The sequence below is a fragment of the Nicotiana sylvestris genome, chromosome 1, assembly GCF_000393655.2.
Source record: "Nicotiana sylvestris chromosome 1, ASM39365v2, whole genome shotgun sequence".
Taxonomy (NCBI): Eukaryota; Viridiplantae; Streptophyta; class Magnoliopsida; order Solanales; family Solanaceae; genus Nicotiana; species Nicotiana sylvestris.
In genome coordinates this window covers 30,619,768-30,635,551 of record NC_091057.1, presented here as the reverse complement: position 1 = coordinate 30,635,551, position 15,784 = coordinate 30,619,768, and the positions used below count along the sequence as shown (strand labels likewise).

The window sequence follows — 15,784 nt, the reverse complement described above, 5'->3', positions numbered from 1 at the left end:
GCCCTTTGGGACCTATCAAAAGCTTTCACGTTCATGCTTCCTACCTGTATTTCATGTGAACCTTTTCAGAGTGTCCAATGGGCAAATATTTAGGCTTGAACCTCCGTCAACCAAGACCCTATCAATGAATTTGTCTTTAAATTGCACTGTAATGTGCAATGCCCAATTATGATTCAGCCCCTCATGTAGTAGTTCATTCTTCGTGGAAGGTAATCTTATGACTTTCCAATGCTTGCCCCACCATGTTGGTCATTTCTCCTCCAGTGATATTATTGGGTACATAAGCCTCGCTCAACACTTTCATTAAAGCGTTCTTATGTGCCTCTGAATTTTTCAACAGTGATAGGATACATATCTGAGCTGGGGTTTTGTTCAGATGGTCAATGATGGAATACTCCGTTACCTATACTTTCCTCCACAGGTCATCTTGCCCTGTCTCAATGACGGGTCGCCTGGTAGTGGCATCCTTGCTTGATCCTCTCAAGTGTTCAAGCGTATAGACTCTTCTAGTCCTAGTCATTCCTTGTGCGGCGTTAGATTCTTCTACCTTGGCCTTCCTTTTTCGCCGAGCCTCGGCAACATAATCCTAGGGTATTGCTTTTGAGTTGATTGGAGGTGTGGTTGATACTGTCACAATAAAAGGTGGGACCACTTCTACTCCAAATGGAGGGGGTGGCTGCAGGCGGAGCCACCTCCACCTCGAATGGAACTGATGCAGTTACCTCAACCTCGATTGGTGACTGAATATGTACCACAATAGGAGTAAGTGTGATTACAACTTTAAAGTCATCACCTTTCTTGAATAAGCCCAATCGACCCCTCAGGTCCCATTCTTCGTTCGTCTCTATCACATGTACACCATTACTTCTATAATTAGGGAGGGGGTTGTTGCGGACATTAGGTGCGGCTTCCTTTGCCTGTATGACCTTGTTGTCAATCAGCATCTAGATCTCATCCTTCAATGTTTGACACTTAGCAGTGGTGTTCCCCTTTATACTAGAATGCTACGCACAAGTTTGTTCGGATTGACCGATTGGGATGGGTTTTCTAATGCCACAACGGGAACAGGAGTGACGTAACCCGCAACTTTCAACCTTTCATACAACTGGTCGATGGGCTTATCAATGGCGGTGTATTATCTGGGTGGCTTGCAGTCGAAGTTGGGTCTCAGACTTGGAAAGTTTTGGTAGGTTGGAGGTGATTGGAAATGGGATGGTTGGGAGTTATAGGTGTGATGAACATTGGCTGGTTGGGAATATCTGGGAGATGAGGGTTGATATGTGGGCGGTGGTGCTTGGTATGTGGGTTGAGGTGTTTGATATGTGGGTGGAGGTGTTTGATAAGTAAGTGGAGATTTCGGGCCTTGGGCCACCATTACTGCCCCAACATCTCTCTTCTTTGATATGCCACCTGATTGTAATGCCTTATTTATGGCATGTAGTGCCTCAAAATTCGTTACCATCCTGCTCTTGATTCCTTCTTCCATTTTTTCTCCGAGTTTGATGATATCAGAGAATTTATGATTTTTGATAAGCATCAACCTTTCATAATATTGCGGATCCTATGCTCTGACGAAGAATTTGTTCATCTGTTCCTCGTCCAAAGATGGCCTGACCTTGGCTGCTTCCGACCTCTAACGAGTAGCATACTCACGGAAAGTCTTAGTAGGTTTCTTCTTAAGATTCTTAATGTAGAAAACATCTCGTGCATTCTCTGTATTGAACTTGAACCGGTCCATGAAATTTGATGCCATACTTACCTAGTTAGACCATTTCTTGGGATCTTGGCTAAGGTACCAGGACAAAGCATCCCCAGTAAGACTCCTCATAAAGAGTTTCATTCAGATCTTTTCGTCTTTCCCGACCCCGACAAGTTTGTCACAATAAGTCCTCAGATGAACCCTAGGATCTCCTGTGCCATTAGACATCTCAAACTTGGGAGGTTTGTACCCTTATGACAGTTCCACATCTGGCTGCATGCATGGTCTTCATAGTTCAAACCTTCTATTCCTCTATCGCCTTCAACACCCTGAACTCGGTTCGTCAACTTCTTGAGTTCTTCAACCATGTTTTTAATGAGCAAGTCCTTTTCGGAGGATTTTGGTGTATAGGAGATAGGTTGGATGGAGTGAGGTACAGTTTCTACGTATATAGGGTTGCTTTGATGGGTGCCAGAGACTTGGGTGTAATGATGGTCATTTGTGGTGTTTTGTGGATCTGGAATGGGTTGCAGTGTGTTTTAGGGTGCGTAGTAAGTGGTGGTTAGTGGGCACTGAATTGGTTGATGGTGATGTCGCGGCGGAGTCGGTTTTGGCAATGGATTGAGATTTTGGGGTAGAGTTGCATATTGATTTGGTGCGATAGGATTTTGTGGATGTTGGTTTGTGTGTTCTGGGGAGGTGCTGGGTTCTTTATGTTTTGTTGGTGGATGTTGGGGACATTTAGGGTAAGTGACAAGTTTGCCAAGTTGTGAACCTGCTCAAGTTCTCCTTGCAATTCCAATATCTTTTGTTCCAATCTCAGGACTAGATCATTTGGGGTCGGAGTACTACGACCATCTGAGGTTTCTGCATTCTCAATATTCTCCTTTTGGATACCACTTAGGTCGTCCATTTTTGCTTTTCCTCTTCCTTTTGTATTGCTTTGAGAAGGAGGAGGTGGAGGGCCTCTAGATCTGGTGTGATATGCTTATGAAGCCAATATGAGTGAACCAACCTAAGGGGATGGGAATAATAAAAAATATGATAAAACAAAAAGGTAACAAGTGAGTGAGGATCCTGAAATGTTTGCAGTATTTAAACACATTGCGAAAATGTAAATTCGTGTCTTAAATTGGGAGCCTCGTTGTGCCCTAGGTAGTCCTAGCGACAAATAAATTTGGAGAACTTTAAATGCCAATAAATTCTTCATCTCATAATATAAAAATAGACGAATCCCAAAACGACACTAAGATAATAGATAAATAAGTCACTATTGGCACTTGGCTTTATTACATTTTAGGAAAGCGAGTAAACCTAATCTATTTGGTCCCAGAAGGACCTTCCTCAGGCTGAATTCTCTTGTCGATCAAATCCTCCAGTTCGCGCAGGTTCATCAGTAAGAATGCCTTTGCCAAATGTCCTCTTTTGTTTCCCTCGGCGTTCTGGCCATCGGTGACTCTCTTCCTCACTTTTCCTTCCAATTCCAACAGATTGTATTCCAGATATTCCAGTTTTTCGCTAGATTTGACGGCCCTCTCTTTCCATTCATTGATTTGATCACTTGATGGAATATTCCTCCACCAGTCTAGCAAGAGTGAGGGTGTGCTAACCATACCGAAGTTAGGGACCTCGTTCCTCATCTTCTGCAAAACAAAAGGGTTAGGCCTTTCTCCCCCACCAGACTCAACTATTTATACATTATGATTAGCATATTGGCATTTAGTTCTCCAAATTAATGCACAGAACGTGGTTGTGTCCGTTGGGATTATGGAAACCCCGATGGACTTTTGGATAAGGCTTACCTTAAAGGATCATTATGTAGACAACATATTGATCAGGCTAGGTTTGACCATGATGCATGCACAATTTTGACAAGAGTAAGGTTACTATGAGGGTCTAGACTGGTACCCTCAAGCGGACAACTTGAGAGGGAAAGGCACAGAACCGTCGACTGCACCGCTGATCGACTGGTTTCACCGCAAATAAGCCTTTCCAAATTCAATGCTAATAAATAGGAAGAGAGCAACCAATCATTAAGCGTTGCTAAAGGATTTGATATGCATGAGTGAAATATGATGTAGAGCATGATATATGCAGCAATAAAAGCACGTAGTCAAGTATTTGCACGTAGGAAAAATAAATACAGTATTTAAATAATTGAAAGATAGTTACAGAAAAAGAAAACAAAGAGACAAGTCAATTTCATGAATAAAAAACATAAATGCTTAAAATAGGCAGTTAAATTCAAATAAGGGGAAAGGGTTTAGGATAGAGCATGCTTGTACTAATTCATAAAAAGAGTTTGTTATGGTAAGAGCCTAAGATATCCCCAGCAGAGTAGCCATGCTGTCGCGCCCCCCCTTTTCCCCTCCGCGGAGAGAAGTCCGGGTTTCGACATTCATGGGGGTAATAACTCATTTCCTTTTGGGAATTGGGTATTTGAAGAGTCGCCACCTAACGGATTATGGTGTGTTAGGGCACCCAGAGCGATTAACTCTTGGATTGGTTTGCATTACCAAAGATTTAGGGTAAGGGCTCGAAATAGCCTTGAGGGGAAGGTGTTAGGCACCCCTCTCGGTCCACAACGGTAGGTCCCGGCCGAACTTATACTTATGAACTAGTTCATTAACAAATAAATAGTTTTAAACACATAATTAGAAGTAAGAGCAGGTTTCGGACATTACATGACTCAAATAATGAGACAAAGGAAAGACTTAAACAAATTGTATACACATGGAAAGTAAAGGGAATTTGGGAAGGAGGGGTCCTAGGCTGGTTAGCATACAGGATCACCCCATGCAATATCCGGTAAACACTCCTTAATGAGGGGCTACACGTGACATTAGCGTGTAGTCATCATATCCATATCTACCTTTCCCACCCCTTAGTAGTTATTAAGCGAATGTTATTTAGCGATCTCTATGAGTGCTGTTACCCGTCCCTTCTTAATGGTCATGGAGGAAATTAGGACCTCTACCTATAGATAGTTCTAGATAGACCCCTAACATTTAAAGGAGAAAATACTAAGGGGACACGCAAGAATACATAGGACTTTAGCAAATAAAAGCAGGAAGGAGCAAATAAGAGGCTCAGGATTACCTCTGCAGATAATGTATGTAAACAACACGACTCAAAAACAAACAAGGGCAGTATTATTAAACATGATCCTAAGACATGATGTCTAGGTGAGTATTAGAACACAAGAGACATGCAGATTTATTTATTTTAAAGTTAGAAGCAGGGGCCTAATTAGTCTGCCTACTGATTTTAAGCCTGTTAACCATTAAGCAGTAAACACAAAGAGGCAGTTTTCAGTTTTATAAGAAATTTGATTACCTAAGGCTTGCCTAGGCGTGGGATAATGCACAATTGTTACTAGAACTATTAAAACATTGTAGGAGATATTTTACCTAAAGCATGTTGTTCTAAGATTTACAAGATACAAAATTATTACCAGTTTTACTTAAACAGGATAATTAGACGTGAGACTATTTTATATCTTTTTTCATGCATCAGTAGTTTAACTAGGTGTGACTGAGTGAGTATGAATGAGATCCTAAACATGGTATCTAATATGAACATATAAGGTTCAGAATGGTTTATATGAAGAATTCCTAAAGCATGATTTCTAAATGCACATCAGGTTACAGCATGATTTCAAAATATGCATAAGTAACAGTTTATTTTAATATTGTCGTTTATCCTAGAAACAAGATTTCTAAGTGATAATAAGGATGTCAAAATGAGATGCTGAAAACAGTATACATGAAACTTAGGAGCATGGTATCTAATGCATGATATGCTTTGCATGTATTGGTCCTAAACATGAATTCTAATGCACATACAAAAAAATATAAACCTAAAGCATGTTTTCTACCCTTTGATAACATGTATAGCCACCCTCCCCTTTTTCACCAGCCAGCCCCAATATTCATTTACAATTAATATTACAAACCAACATTGAATGAATTACATTAACAGATAAAGAAAAAATAAGAAGTTACACTATAGGGAGCCTGCAAGTAAGCCCAGATTTACAAAACCTCAACTGCTCAGATTGTTTCATAGCCTTTCTCAATATCCGGGTGTGTCAGAGTTCCCTAAGGACCTCAAGGGATCCCGGTCAATGCTCACACCTAGATTTCACAACCATATTTGAGTAAGTGCAGTATGGAAGGGCCAGCTCTAATGCATCAGAGTTTAGAGCGATCCCATAGGGATCCCTAAGCAGTCACACATTAGAGGGGTAGAACTTAGGGATCTAAGAATAGAGTAAGAGTGCTTGACATAGTTTTGAAAAAAGGTTTAAGTAGGAAAACAATTTAAAAAGAGACTTGAAAATAGTTTTGTAAAACAACAGAGGAGTTATTCAATAAGACAGTTGTGAAAAGAGTAGGGTAATCAACAAACAACATACCAACCTCATAACCAAAAAAGGTTCAGCATCACACATAAAACAAAGAACCAAGACAGGTTTAGCACTACTAGCCTTCACACAGGGGTAAATGGGAATTAGGGACAGGTGAAGCACATAATGGTAAACACATAGCAGGAAGAAGTCTTTGGAATTGGTACAGATATGCTCAGAAATACTGAGTTACAGAATCGGCAATGCTTAAGGGTTCAATATAAGATCAACATAATTTAAAATCAATCGCAGAATCATACAAGTTTAGGAGTGCAGACTACTTCACAAGGAGATTCATACTAGAAACTAGATAGAGCAAGATCACACGGAGACGGACTACATAGAGGGGGATAACATGTTCATGCTGATCCTAAGTAAGGGGAGTACATAACATGCTAATAATGTAAACATATCAACTACAGGTTTCATAGCAAAACCATAAGTAAAAGCAGACTAGAAACATGATAAATTGAAGTAATAAAAGGACCATATTGTTTTTGGAACTTGAATTGAAATTAAAACATACTAGTAAAGAAGGTAGTAAACACAAAGTGAGGAGCAAGAGAGTAGAGTAATCAGCCTTGGCTTGCAGCCGGCTGACTTAGAACAATAGCAAGTAACCAGAGAAAAGAGAGCGGAAGAGTGTTTGTGTGAGAGAGTGTTTTTGAACCAATGTGTTCGTGTCTTTGTGCTAATGAAAGAGCAAGGTACTTATAGTTTGAAAACATGTAGCAAATAAGGCAAGAATCATAGTTTAGCGGTAATTATGGAACTATGTACTAATTAGAATCAAATCAGCATAAGTACTTCCTTTAATTAAGGAGTTAAATTTAAACGGTAATAGTTAAATACTAAATAAGGAAGGAAATCACATAAGGCTGAATATAACAAATAAGGAAATATTTTTAGCATAGTACAAGTACACAACATATAATAGAGACTAGGTTCAGCAGATTCTAATCAAGGAAAATACTTAAGAATCAGTTGACAGCATGCTTGACCATATATTTAGGTAAGAAAATATCTTAAAGGTTAAAATCAATAGAGAATATCAGTGAAGGATCAGTCAAAGAGATTCAAAGATTCAAAAATAGCAAATAGTACTGATTTAGGAGAAATTGACACCAATTTATGAGAACAAGAGGAATAAACACATAATTGGCAAGAATCAGAAACCCTAATAAGCCAAATAGGGTAAAATCACACAAAATTAGGGATTCACATAGAGCATAGCATGAATTAATAGAATAAATATGTCATAGGCGGAAGAAGTAAAAATTAGAGACACTGATGAACAAAATAGGGTAAAACCACAGAGAATCATAAGGCTCATGAGAAACAAGCACAAATATAGATTAAGCAAACATATTATCACAAAACAGACTCAGAATCCAGGATTAAAACCAAGAAACTTAGGATTTTCAACATAATAACTCAGATAAAAAGAGAAAATTCAAGTAAACTTTTAAACATAGTGAAAATCATAGATTAATACTAAAATCATAAGGAAAAGCCATTTTAAAAAGGGGTTAACAAAACCCTGGTTTGAAGATGAAGAGTTGTTTTAGAAAAATCGAAAAATCTTTAAGGAAAACAGCAAAATAACTCGGAATATACCCAGATCTATTACAGATCTAAGAAATCAAGAGCTAATAGTTAGAGTTTCAGAGAGATAACCCAAAGAAAAAGAGAATCAACCTAGAAACCACAGGTTCTAGCCGGAGATGGCAGGTTCTTACTCGGACAGGCCAAGATTGGCTTGAGAATGACATGAAAAACCATGGGGGTGAGTTGGACCACCTCTAGTTCCTTTGAGGACCTCAAGGCAGTAGTAACCCGGCGTAGGAAGAAGCCATGGGGGCTGGGATGGTGGTGAGACCACCATAGTTACCGACAAGTCGACAGCCAGTGAGCTTTAGGTTTTAGCAGAGAGTATTAGGCATGGGGTATTTGGGCCATTTTAATTGGGTTGGTTAATTAGACTATAATTGAAATGAAAGTGGCTATTTGTTAAATACCCAATGTAAATTAATTAAAACAATTTACAAAAATAGTTCTTAATTATAAAAACTAATTTCATATGTAGAAAATAATTTTAAAATGTTTATTTAGTATTTAAAAAATACACATGATTAATTTCTGGATGAAAATAGTACAAAATCATATGATTGGGTTATAATTACAAAGTTATTGCAATTATAGCCAAAAGGTGCTATTTTGGCTAATTACGAAATAATTTGGTCTTAATAGGACCAAAAATAATACATTACATCAAGAAATGCTTTGAAATCATTTGTGAGGTAATTTTGTAATTATTTCTTCGAAATAAAATGCTGGATAAATTAATAAAAATATAGGAAAATTGTGAAAAAATATCGATTGCTAATCAATGTATGATTTTGAAGACATATATGCAATTTGAAATATTTTTTAGAAAAAATTGGGTATCAACAGTTGCCCCTCTTTACCCGAAAAGGATGAAAGTGTTTGTCAGGTAAAGATATGATGGCCAATTTTGACCGAACGAAATGGTTCGAGAGATTAGGCCACGCCCTAGATTCTGAGCTACCTACATATCCCTGGTTTTACAGGAATCAGGCAGTATGTACTTTCGGATCAATCGGCGGAGTATACCGGTGAAGTCATTAAAATAACGGTCGCAACATCTAAAGCTCGATGAATGAAAGGTTTTATGGAAGAGGTTAGGTTTGATATGGTCGGGAGAACTACAGCGGGATTGCTCCTGCTGGGATAACCATTGCTCGTCGGGTTACCTGTAAATAGAAGCAATACAAACGTATACTATGCATAAATTTAAACATGATGCAAGTTCTCGTTGGACTATGAATGTTGTCTTTGTATGGTTAAGGATGACGTCCTTAGATCATGACGTCCTGGGCCATGAATTGCTTGATGAGAGATTCGCAGGCCATAAAATGATGTTCTCGAGCCATAAAGATGGTGCCTCCGAACTATGATGCCTTTGAATAATGATATGCAAAATTGAGGGATCCTCAGGCCATGGCATGGTGTCTTCCGACTATGAGGATGATGCCTTTTAGACTATGACGCCTTCGGATAGATTGGCGATATTTCACCCCATGATATGCAGTAATGATGTTAAAAAGACAAAGCTTAGTCTTGTGAAATGAAGGGTAGAGCTTAGCCCGATTGAAAAGCTAGTAGATAGTACTAGAAATAGAGCAATATTTGGGTGAAGAGGGACAGCGCTTAGTCCCATGTAGATGGGGAGGCAAGTATTAGCCTCATGCAATTATGGGGGCAAGGATTAGCCTCAAGCAAATGGGGAGGAAGGGATTAGCCTCATGCAAGTGCGGAGGCAAGGATTAGCCTCATGCAAAATAGGGAGGCAGGGATTAGCCTCAAGCAGATATGGAGGCAGGGATTAGCCTCATGTAGGTATGGAGGCAAAGATTAGCCTCATGCAAAAATGGAGACAAGGATTAGCCTTATGCAGATATGGAGGCAAGGATTATCCTCATGCAAATATGGAGGTAGGGATTAGCCTCGTGCAGATAGGGAGGCAAGGATTAGCCTCATGCAAATATGGAGGCAGGTATTAGCATCATGCAGATATGGAGGTAAGGATTAGCCTCATGCAAATATGGAGGCAGGGATTAGCGTCATGCAAATAAGGAGGCAGGGATTAGCCTCATGTAAATATGGAGGCAAGGATTAGCCTCATGCAGGTATGGAGGCTAGGATTAGCCTCATGCAGGTATGGAGAGAAGGATTAGCCTCATGCAGGTATGGAGAGAAGGATTAGCCTCATGCAAATAGGGAGGCAGGGATTAGCCTCATGCAAATAGGGAGGCGGGGATTAGCCTCATGCAAATATGGAGGCAGGGATTAGCCTCATGCAAATATGGAGGCAGGGATTATCCTCATACAAATATGGAGGCAATGATTAGCCTCATGCAAGTATGGAGGCAAGGATTAGCCTCATGCAGATGGAGAGGCAAGGATTAGCCTCATGCAGATGGAGAGGCAAGGATTAGCCTCATGCATGTATGGAGGCAGGGATTAGCCTCATGCAAAATAGAGAGGCAGGGTATAGCCTCATGCAAGTATGGAGGCAAGGATTAGCATCATGCAGAGAGCAGGTAGCAAATAAGAGTAGTGTATGTCGTAGTTGGAGGTATATTTGGTGTCTGATGTCCTGATTGATAGCGAATTCGTTACCAGTATGTTTGTGTCGATGTTATTGCTACGTCAGATATGCCTGCATTAAAAGAAAAATTGTAAGTTCTATGAGGGGGAGGTTGGTTCGTGCTTCGTCTGCCGGCCTTGCTTTGCTCCACCCTGAAAGCCCCTTTCGAGTTCCCCTAGGTAACACCTGACAGTTATGGAAATAGAGTTTTTTGAAAAAATACGCAATTTTTGATAAAAATAGAGTTATTTTAGAATATATTGATACATTTAGATGAACTAGTGACTGTAACACGTCTCAAAGGTATTGCAGCTCTCTTATGTCGGAATTTTAAGGGCCCTCCTCAAAATTCTGCCCTAGTTTAGTAGATGATCCTTCGGATGTTTGCGGATAATAGGCCTTGCTGAACCTTCTTCGGAATTTTGAGAATCCTTCTCAAACATTTGCTCCAGTTTCTTAACTGATTACTGACCGTCTGACACATGTTGGCATTGGCTGGACTTGCTCCGAAATTTTGAAGACTCTCCTCAAAATTCTGCCCTAGTTTCTGATCTTGGGGGGAAATGAAAATTTTATTATGATATGACCGAACCCATAAGGCTGACTATGTATCCCCTCTTAAACGAGAATCAGGTCAACCGTAGTTCAATTACATCAAATGAGAGAAATGCAAATAATCTAAGCATCGTATCTCTTGACTGCGTTTGAATTGATTGGTTTTGGCCAAATTTCTCTATCCATTTCTGCAAGTATGAGTGCTCCTCCTGCCAGCACCCTGTGAACCATGTACGGACCTTGCCAGTTGGGAGAGAATTTCCCTTTGGCTTCATTTTGATGTGGGAAGATCTTCTTCAGCACCAACTGACCTGGTGCGAATTGTCGTGGTTTGACCCTTTTTTTGAAAGCTCGGGACATTCTGTTCTGATAAAGTTGGCCATGACACACTATGTTCATCCTTTTTCCATCGATGAGGTCCAACTATTCAGAGCGACTTCTTATCCACTACGCGTCGCTGAGTTCAGTTTCCTGTATGATTCTTAAAGAAGGAATCTCTAACTCGGCTGGAATGACGGCCTCGGCACCATAAACCAACATGTAGGGACTTACCCCGGTTGATGTGCGAACTGTAGTGTGGTATCCCAATAAAACAAAAGGTAGCTTTTTGTGCCACTGTTTATGATTCTCTACCATCTTCCTTAGTATCTTCTCGATGTTTTTGTTGGCGGCTTCTACGGTTCCATTCATCTGAGGTTTGTAGGTTGTGGAATTCTTGTGCTTGATTTTTAAAGTTCCACACATAGCTTTCATCAGATCACTATTGAGATTGGCGACATTATGATTAACAATAGATTCGGGAACCGAATTGGAAAACAATTTGATCTTTGACAAAATTTGCAACGAGTTTCTTAGTTAAAGCTTTGTAAGATATAGCCTCTACCCATTTTGTGAAGTAATAAATGGATACCAGAATAAACTTGTGCCCGTTTGAAGCAGTGGGCTCGATTGGACCAATGACATCCATTCTTCATGCGGCGAATGGCCAAGGTGAGCTTGTTGCATTGAGCTCGTTTGGCAGCACTTTTATCATATCGACGTGCACCTGGGATTGAAAGCACTTGAAGACATACTGGATGCAATCTATTTCTATGGTCATCCAAAAGTAACCGGCCTAAGTATATTCTTAGCCAAGATGAAACCATTCATGTGCGGGCCACAAGTCTCGGCATGTACATCCTCAAGCAGCTTAGAAGCTTCCTTTGCGTCGACACATCTTAGTAAACCCAAATCAAGAGTTCTCTTGTACAAGTTTCCTCCGCAGTGGAAGAAGTGATTGGATAATCTCCGGTGGGTGTGTTTCTGAGTGTGGTTTGCATGCTCCGAATATTCTCCCTTTGACAAATACTCCTTGATGTCATGGAACCGAGGCTTTCCATCTATTTTTTCTTCAACATGAGCACAATATGCCGGCTGATTATGAATCCTCACCGAGATAGGAACAATGTAATTCTTATCTGGATGTTGTATCATAGATGACATGGTGGCCAACGCATCGGCAAACATGTTCTGAATTCTGGGCACATGTCAAAATTCTATCTTCATGAACCTCTTTCTCAATTCCTGCACATGGTGCAAATATGGAAATATCTTGGAATTCTTGGTCACCCATTCTCCTTGTACCTGGTGCACAAGCAAATCTGAATCACCGATTACCAGCAACTCCTGAATGTTCATGTCGATTGCCCTGTTGAGCCCTAGTATGTAGGCTTCATACTCTACCATGTTGTTGGTGCAGGGAAATCTGAGTTTAGCAGATACCGGATAATGTTGACCTGTTTTTGATACCAAAATTGCTCCAATGCTCACTCCTCTGAAATTTGCAGCTCCATCAAAGAACATCCTCCAACTGTCGTATGATTCGGTAATGTCTTCTCCAACAAATGATACTTCTTCATCAGGAAAATACGTCTTCAAAGGTTTGTATGCTCCTCCCACAGGATTTTCAGCAAGGTGATCTACCAATGCTTTCCCTTTGACCGTCTTTTGAGTTACGTAGATGATATCGAACTCACTTAATAGTATCTGTCATTTGGCTAACTTTCGAGTCGACATGGGTTTCTAGAATATGTACTTCAAAGGGTCCATCCTGTATATGAGGTATGTAGTTTAGGCACAGAAGTAATGCCTCAACTTCTGGGCCGTCCAAGTCAAAGCACAACAAGTACGCTCTAGCAAAGAGTACTGACAAGTGTCTGGCGTGCGTATAAATTAAACTCGTACTCTGTCAAATTATAGTGTAGAAAAATGTCGAACCCACAGAGATTGTTTTGTCTATTCTACAGACATTTCTTGTTTTAATTACTATTTGAGAAAATCAGAGAGAGTCGAGTTGTAAATTAACTAACTAAAAATGCATGAATAAAGCAGTATAAATTTTTTTGTTTTTCACAAATATAATAAAAGGTGTTGGGATCTTGACTTCATTTAATATTTCTATTATATAGTAGAATTATTATTCTACAATTTCTATTTCTCAAAAAGGTATAAATGCCTCTCACGATTACAAATATATATTATTACTCAAGTTGAATCATTATTTGCACTCCTCTCGGTTATACAAATTAATCTTCAAAATAGTAATACTAAAGAACCAGAAATATATGATTGAACTAAAACATGCTCTTGATAGTAAGTCCCTTTCGGTTACCCTACTTGTTATAACTAATTATTACACCATTCGACTCTCTCGATTACAAATAAGTGTAAAATTAATTATAACATAAAAATATAAATGTTACTGAATAAAATATTAACATTTATCAATACTACATTTAACTATATTATTTCTTCCGTCTCTCTCGATTACAGAGTTAATAAACAGTTAATATGTAGTACAAGATAGATAGATGTTAATTAATTAAATAACGTCTAACTGTAAAAGCAGAAAAAGTTAAATAAAATCTAGCTCAAGCATTTGAATTTGAGGAATAATATCTACTATTATATAGAAATATTAAGATTCGTCTTTCTCCCAACACAAGAAAAGTTACTCCATACTGGAACTAGTACTAACAATGGAAATATTCTTATCAATTAAATAAGAAAATAGAAAGAAATATTCAAGAAGAATAATTCCCCCTATTTAATTAAAAATAGGAATTGGAGTAATTTCCTACACTGGAATTTATTTAGAAACAACAACTAAACTACTATTGTGATTTAAAAGAAAAGATAACTCGATACTAGTGAAAGAAATAAAACAGAGAAGCTTATAAGAATTTGGATTCAGATTTCTATCTCTAAGATTTCTCTCCACTGCGATCCTCTTCTCTGATCGGGCAACATCTTCTTATATAAGAAAGTTTCATGATGACTTCTGGATTTGGTACTAGATTTCCATGGCAAATCTAGATTTTGCATTTGCTTATATGAGAATTCGTCATTCTAAGTTTAGATTTCGTCGATTTCATCATGACAAATCTAGATTTTGCATTTGCAGATATGAGAATCTGAATTCTCGATTTGGTGCTAGATTTCAATGGCAAATCTAGATTTTGAAATTGCAGAGATGAGAATTCTGCAATTCTAAGTTTAGATTTCATCGATTTCGTCATGGAAAATCGAGACTTGGTGCATTGTCACGGCAGTAATAAATCATAGCTCGATCTTACACTTCTTTGTTGTATCTTTCTTGAATATTTATTTTTCTTTTTTCATGTTGCGCACAATAATTCTGCTATAATTATTCCTGCAAAATAAGGTTAAGACTATGGAGGAAACATGATAATTTATATGTTTTTATGAGAGAAATTATGTGGTTAACATCTGGTAAAATGCACTTATCAAATTCTCCCATACTTAAACTTTTACTCGTCCTCAAGAAAATAAAATAAATGAACATAGTAACTAAACACTTAAGTGAAATCATGAGAGGTTTTGACAGAGAAGAATTGACTAACACCAATCCACGAGTTCAAAACAACTTTTAGTTGTACTCATGTTCACCTATTGAGAACTGAAATCATAATATTTTCTAATCCCAAGTGTGTCTCACTGAATGAAGAGAGATGCCCATATATCACATAATATATAGATATAGGATCAAATAAGGGCATAGATAAAAAATGCGCTCACTCTCAACAAAGAAGTACCTCAAGCTACTGGAAATAACCATAAGCTTGACTATCATGTGGTTCTACACTAATATAGGAGTCTCTGAGTTAAGATCATGTAGGACTTTTGCAAGGTTGTAAAGTAGGCTTAGGAATGGGTAGGATACATATAGATAATAGTGACTCAAATTCCCTATGGGCACTACACATTTATTTTATTTCTTAAGTAGAATTGCCTTTCATCTCATTTAAACAATAAACCTCTGTTTTGTTTCATCCCTTTCAATTTTTTTTATGGAGTCTCCAACGTTTCTTTGTTTCTATTTTTTTTGAAATTCGGAAGCAACTATTTTTAAAAAAAACATCTAAAAACATCAAAAACCTTAAACAATTATTCTTTCACCAATTATTTTTGCAGTTACACCTCACGCCCAGATTTTTATATTCAGATCAACTCTTAAAGTACCCAAAAGGGAATTGGGTGAATAAAGAACAAGTCATAACAACAAACATGCTAAGGGTTAAAGCTTGGCGACCAACAACATAAGAGATAATTTATATAGGCTCAACTAGGCTAACTAGGGATAAAAATCATTAAGGTAGGTCAATTTAGGCTATGGCTCAACAAAGAAGGCCTATGTTCATTTCTTTACTCAACGATCTACCTATAATTTCGCCTCAATCCACATTCAAGGTAAGTTCTAGATTTCCAGATAAGTAGGAGCACTAGACAATAGAGCTAACCGCACAATACACTTGGGCCAACGAAAACTATAATTTCAATCACCAATAAGTAAGGATGAGCTTAGAAAAGTGATCATAAAACCCGTGAATGGTACTTAATCAAATTCATCTTTTCTAAGTGTCATGCTTTTCAAGTCAAATCAAGTTTAGCC

General features: G+C 38.4%; 1 protein-coding gene across 1 annotated transcript; it reads right to left on the bottom strand.

Annotated features, from left to right (window-relative positions):
- Nucleotides 1–11,928: 11,928 nt before the first annotated feature.
- On the bottom strand, nt 11,929–12,339 carry LOC138868213 (uncharacterized). The gene has a single exon (XM_070145724.1). The coding sequence runs from the start codon at nt 12,337–12,339 to the stop codon at nt 11,929–11,931; it is 411 nt and encodes a 136-aa protein (XP_070001825.1).
- Between the last annotated feature and the right edge of the window lie 3,445 nt (nt 12,340–15,784).

Bases quoted from the DNA above. Each gene is read 5' to 3' on its own strand.
- LOC138868213 (XM_070145724.1), bottom strand. From the start codon at position 12,339: ATGTTTGCCGATGCGTTGGCCACCATGTCATCTATGATACAACATCCA.